The 6,290-nt window shown below is 36.3% G+C and overlaps 1 protein-coding gene across 1 annotated transcript; it reads right to left on the bottom strand.

Moving 5' to 3' along the window:
* Positions 1–1,522: 1,522 nt before the first annotated feature.
* Positions 1,523–5,736, bottom strand: LOC124162948 (sulfhydryl oxidase 2-like). Its single transcript, XM_046539715.1, has 3 exons — positions 5,443–5,736; positions 5,098–5,344; positions 1,523–4,999 (listed from the first exon to the last, which is right to left on the bottom strand). Exons 1-3 carry the CDS (start codon positions 5,684–5,686, stop codon positions 3,631–3,633), a joined length of 1,860 nt encoding a protein of 619 aa, XP_046395671.1. The 5' UTR covers positions 5,687–5,736; the 3' UTR covers positions 1,523–3,630.
* Between the last annotated feature and the right edge of the window lie 554 nt (positions 5,737–6,290).

Below are 6,290 nucleotides of genomic sequence, written 5' to 3'. Positions count from 1 at the left end.
ACAGTAATAGGGTGGTTTCCTATTTTTTGATAGCCTAAATCGAAAGATTATTACTCCTGGAATACTTATTTCACGCTTTTAGATTTTTAAATGAGGATATCTATTTTTCGTGATTAAATGAAAAGAGAAATTTTTCAAGCACGCGAAAACGTGACGGCTACGTATGAATGCTGGGAAAAGCCCATGTGACGTCATTCTGGTTCCGGCTGCCGCTGTATGAGGCCACCTTGGTGCAAGGCTATGAGCGCCAATACGATGAAGGCTGCTAGCAGGTAGCGCTTGGATTAAATACGAATTATAAATACCCTATCAAACGAAGGAAACTTTCTAACCATAGGCATTTTTAATAGGTGATTATTAAGAGATGTTTCCCTGAGCTCTGCGCCTCATGCATGCATTGGTAATCTCAAACGATGTAAAACTCCTATCCACTCGTATAGAAACTAGATCCCTATGACATCACGTGGAGTGGCACAGCACAGCCGCCAATCTGGCCTTTTTCAAATGAGGTTAAAATTGACTATTAACATTCATCTAAACTGGGATTTCTAAAACCAAATAATTTTTATAATATGAATACACTAATGGAGGGTAACGAATTGCAATCAATGCCTTTCGTTTTCTTCGATGAAGGAAACTACCCTAATGTTGTACGTTGTTTTTAATGCCAAATATGAGAAGACCATTAGACTGACAGACCCTGGTCCATCCCCCCCCCCCCGGAAAATATCCTCTCTCAGCCCTTGACAAAACCACTACGAATCCTTGGACAGAGGTGGAACAAAAGAGTCAAGTATATAATAACAGACAGAAAAGCAACACAAAGGGGCAAAATCAGCATTTAGAAAGTAACTTAAGTCCCAAATTTCAGAGGTGGCAGCGATACCACTTACGTTATTACCGCGTTAGGATGACAGATTTTTACTTTCTTGAATTCAAGTCTGCAAGTCAAATTTAAAAGAGAGTGATGTAAATGCACAGCACAGATTTGACTCATGAGGGTGATACTCATCTCCCAAATCCAAGCCCTCTAGCATTTGATATCATTAAGTAATAAAAAAATTGTTCTCTTTTATATCATACAAGCACTTATTAATACAGTTGAGGACCTCAAATCCGGAAAGCTTGGGGGGGGGGGGAATGGTCTCTGGGTTACAACCCCCCTCTTGAGCCTTCACATCTTGTACTTCATTCAATTTATATACTTAATTTCAATAAAGGCTCATACAAAAATTACTGTTTTTGTGTCCTAAAAATCGCGTTTTCAACATTAAAAAACACAAGAATTTTGGAGGACCCCTAGGCACCCATTTTGCACTAGGGTGTTTTCCCTGGTGCAAAATGCCCCAAAATCTCTGGTAAACCCCCACCCCCATTACAAAATCCTGGCTACACCACTGGTCTGAATTACTTAGATAATATCCAACTATCAAAAAAATTAAACTCTTTCCACTGCTAGACCATGAACTATAGATAAGGAAGGAAGCAATTTGGGTAATACTAAAACACAATGTGAACAAAATGGTATCAAAATTTTTAATGAATACACACTTTCATCCTCACATCAATGTTTGTCAAATGCAAGGGGCTCATGCAGCTGAGATCCTTGTTCACAAGCAAAAAGATGAATCATTACAGGTGGCAGAAAGATTATTTTAACTCAACCAGTTTGTGTTAATTTAGCACAGACATAAAACAAAAAATATCATGTTCAACCCATAAAACTTTAGAATTTCACTGAAAAAGCCTGCTAGAGAAAAATTCACATTTGGCCAAATAATTTATGGCAAAAAAAAGTATTTTGATACTTGACAACTAAAACCAATATCAACCAAAGTAATACATTCAATTGGTTTGCAAAGTACTTCATACACATTTACAAGCGCAAAAAAAAGTTGACTTGACTTGATATTGGCGGGACAAAAATCAGAAGCTGAATTACCCTATAATGATAGTTAGTCAGAAATATCACTAAATTCATATAATGATTAATTTAAGCTATGGCAATCATGAATAAATAGTGATGCTAAAATTTAAAGGATATCCTTGAAAGATACATTTAAAATCATGGTGATCCCCTCATTTCTCTCCATGCACCAGAATGAGCACCCATATATGCAAACGGGAACCCAACTTCAATGCTGATATTTTGTAATAAATAAAATTACCTAAGTTCAAAGATGATTCCCAAGTAATATAAAAAAACCTCGTAAATCACTACTGTTCCATTTTCTGGTTATGTACTCATTACAATAAAATGAGCAATTACACATTTCTATAAAACCTAAGTCATGCACACTCAATTATCTGACATGGTTAGACTACATTACAAATAAAAAGCACTATTAATGAAAAAGCAATTTTTTAGACGAGGGTACACAATACAATGGAATGTTACCGTTAATGTATAAATACATTATCATGGTTAAGAACCAAAAGAGCACAGTTTAACCATCCAACCGGTCTATGAAATGTAAAAAACTTTATAATTCCACATAATTTTAATGCTGTACCACCTAGGTTTAGATGTGACATCATCTGTTGATGTCGAACGACATTTCAACATAGCACGTCACCAGATGAAGACGTGCTACGTTGAAACCAAGGTCATACAGTATTACATTCATATGATATTGTAAAGATTTTTACATTTCATTATATTAATTTGATTCTATGATGTCACACCCGGGACAACGAATTATACTCAAAAGGTACATATGTAAGGACAGAATAGACAATCTATTCTAATTTGGTACATGCACTCATTACCAAAATCGTTCGTGCATTCCCACATCAACACATTTATACAAATTCAGCGAGTAACCAGGCCTTTGTATACGATAATGAATAGTTTAAATACTTGCCTGAAAATTCAACATCATTCATTTCTTTAATACCCATCCTATAAATGATCCATTTACCTATTCAAGTGTCATGTTACATGTAAATCAATGCATCTGAAGTGTTATGACTTTGAATGTATTAAAAAGAAATGGAAGATGCGTAAATTTTACCATAAGCATAACACATAACAAGAAAGAGAATTCGTGTGTTAAAATTCGATCTTTTCCACTATTCACACATACAATGAATCCACATTAAGGTCTAGTAGAATAATTCATACTTTTAAGATTTTATTTCAAAGAACTGAAGCTCTTAAATCCAATCAATGAAATTCAATGGAATGTAACATGTAAGACTAGCTCTTATGTTTCCAAATACTTAATTCCCAGATTAACACACAGGAAAAAGTTTAAAAATTAAAAAAAAAATGGAAGACAAAACCACATAACAAAAAGATACATATCACAAAGGCACCATGGTTAGTTATCACAGATGAATCAGTGATCAACAGACCACCATATTTAGTACTGAGATCAAGCAAGTGTCCAAACTTGCTTTAGTTTCCAGAATGAAAATTACTAGCTAGACAAATGAAACAAGTATAATGACAATACTATGGCCCACTTAATGTGCAGCAAATCTAATTTACATGTCCTATAAATAAAAATAGAGTTACCTGCCACAACCAGGTGATGCAATTCCTCAAACTAACTGGTCAAAGAGAAAAGGTCCATAGTCATTATAGGAGTATACCCAACCCCTAATAAACACACGATACAGTTGCCTCTACACTTTCCCGAGAATATCAAAGACATATGATTTCTTCTTGTACCTGTTCCTAAGAACAAATTTTATATAAACCAATATGAGAATAGCAGCAGAACTAATATATAATACAGCACACAAACTAATGTCGACAATGCCGAAATCCCAGCCAAGTTTTCTTTTTTCTACATCATCCGAGACAAATTCAATGTTTTGCTTGGCTTCCTCTTTGGTAGCCTCAGAATAATTTATGTTATTTCTGGCATATATGCGTTTCAAAAACCGAAGAACTTCTTCTTCGTTCCATACCCCTTTACTATCACTGCAGGCTGGACAAACATTTCTCGGTGGGAATTGTGTTTTAGGATGCCACGGGTCCTCCGTAATATCTCCTTTCAATCTTTTATTGGCTTTATTGTGTGCCCGCCACAACCATAATATGCTATCGTCGGGTGTATGCACGTCTGAATGAAGATTATCAACTGCCATTTGCTTGAAATGAGCAGCACAATCTTCACACCCAAAAAAATGAGTGATATATCCTAACATTGCTTCAAGAACCTCTAAAGGTTTAAATTCATGTAGATTATTGGAATTGATCAAAACTGAGTTGACTGTTAGGGCATGAAACATTTGCCAGAGAGAGCATGGATACCCTCGAAAATGCGGTTTGCTACCCCGGCAGCCTTTCCAGTTTTGCAAGACGGGTAATTTAAACTTAGTTTCCACCAATAAATTATTCACCTGGTCCAGGAATGCTTTCCCTTGAACGTCTCTCTTTATGACTACCCAATCTTGTAACTTCTCAACAAAGATGTTACCAGTATGGTCCAGGGGAAAATACTTTTTCAATACTTTGACGTAATTTTGAAGCGACGCAAGAGCTTCGCCCGTTATGCGTCGGTGAAGGGGAATTTCATGTTGCAGTGAGTACGCAAATGCACCAAGTAAATCTTGATAGTAAACACTTTCCTGTGAATTAGACCCAGTCGCCATGCCGTCCGCACTTCTACCCGAAGATATCTCCACTTTTTCAATGACCACACCAGTGTGACTAATGCTTTTCACTACACTGACATCAGCAATACCAACTGATTCTAAAAATGAAACAATCTGTTCTCTAAATGATTTTCTTGTGTTGTCAATAAGCTTCAAATTGAAGGAATCCATGTCCCTCTTCACCACTGACAAACAAGGAAAAAAAGTTACACCCAGCAGATGTGATAATGCTTCATTGTGAGTTGTGGCTCTCCTGACTTGAATTCCTTTTATTTTATGAAGATCTAAAATAATCTCTCGTCCTATATATGACTCGGGCTCTTCAAATATTATGATCACGTACACAACCTCAGGGGAGGCATCTTTCCATAAATTTTTCAGATCGCTGCTTCTGCAAATAACAAATAAAAGTTGTTATCGATCTCCATAATTAGCACTGAATCACCTATACAGGCATATAAATACGAACAAAAACACGAGATTATTTACCTATAAGGATTGAGGTTTGGCCACGATGATCCTCTTCCTTCCATTTGTTCCTTTTCCAAAAATCCTAAGACACCATGCCTCATCGTGTCGATTGAGTCCTTCTGAAGTTCTATGCCTAATTTTCCTGAATGGAATGCAGAGAACATCCTCAGAGTTGGATATCTCATAATTTCGTATTCTCTACACAACGGATTATTGTTGTCGTCAGCGCAATCAACAACTCCAACTGATATGACACCTTCCCATGCTGGAATAAATCGATATCAGTAGAAAAACTAAAAAAAATCAGTCCAACGAGACAATTTTTTCGAAGAAAAAACGAAATGTACACTAAAGTATACTAACCATTAATATCAGCGGCAAAATCTTTCCACGTAGGAGAAAACCTTTTGCAGAATCCGCACCAACTACTGTAAAATTCCACTATCCATGCACTGCTTGATTTAGATACAGTCGGTTTAAAATTTGTAACATTTAAAATTGTCAGCTTATCGTCACTTGTGTACAACGCGTCGTCAGCAGTAATTATACCACTCCAGACACCTTGAAACAACAAGGCATATGCCAGACAACGAACGACGGTCTCCATGTTTTGACAACTTTTGACGAGTGCGGGCGCACCACGAATACGAATAACAAATTCCGCTCGAAGCAAGCATACATATTGTTACAGAAAAGGGTTCCAAAGAATGCCGCTATATTTGTCATCGCCCCACGCGCATTATTTTCTGACTACGCAAGTCGCCACTCACAGCGCTAGTAACAAGTTGATATCCTCATGGCTGTCGGCGTCAAAATGATGTGCCGCTCTACTTTGCAAATTTATATCTGGACTTCAGTGCATGCCATAATTATATATAATACGTCATTTTACAGGAAATTTTTCTCAATTCTTATTTATTTTTCGTTTGAAAAATTCAAAAATGTTGACACGCGAGTGCAATAAATGACCCCGCGCACCATAAAATCAGCCGTTTTGTCAACTTCATGAACTTTGTAACTCAACCTATGGAAAACTACTACGTCTACAACATTCATCTTCCACAAAAAGTTTCAAACATTAATGTAGATTAATAAAGTTACCTTTGCGTATTTTTAAAACGCATATTTTGTTGCAAAATAACGAAAATGTTTAAAGACTATCTAGTCCTACAGTTTACCCCGAAAGAAAAAATAAAATTGATAGAAACACT

This window comes from Ischnura elegans, chromosome 1 (genome assembly GCF_921293095.1).
Source record: "Ischnura elegans chromosome 1, ioIscEleg1.1, whole genome shotgun sequence".
Lineage (NCBI taxonomy): Eukaryota > Metazoa > Arthropoda > Insecta > Odonata > Coenagrionidae > Ischnura > Ischnura elegans.
This window is presented reverse-complemented; position numbering and strand designations above follow the sequence as displayed.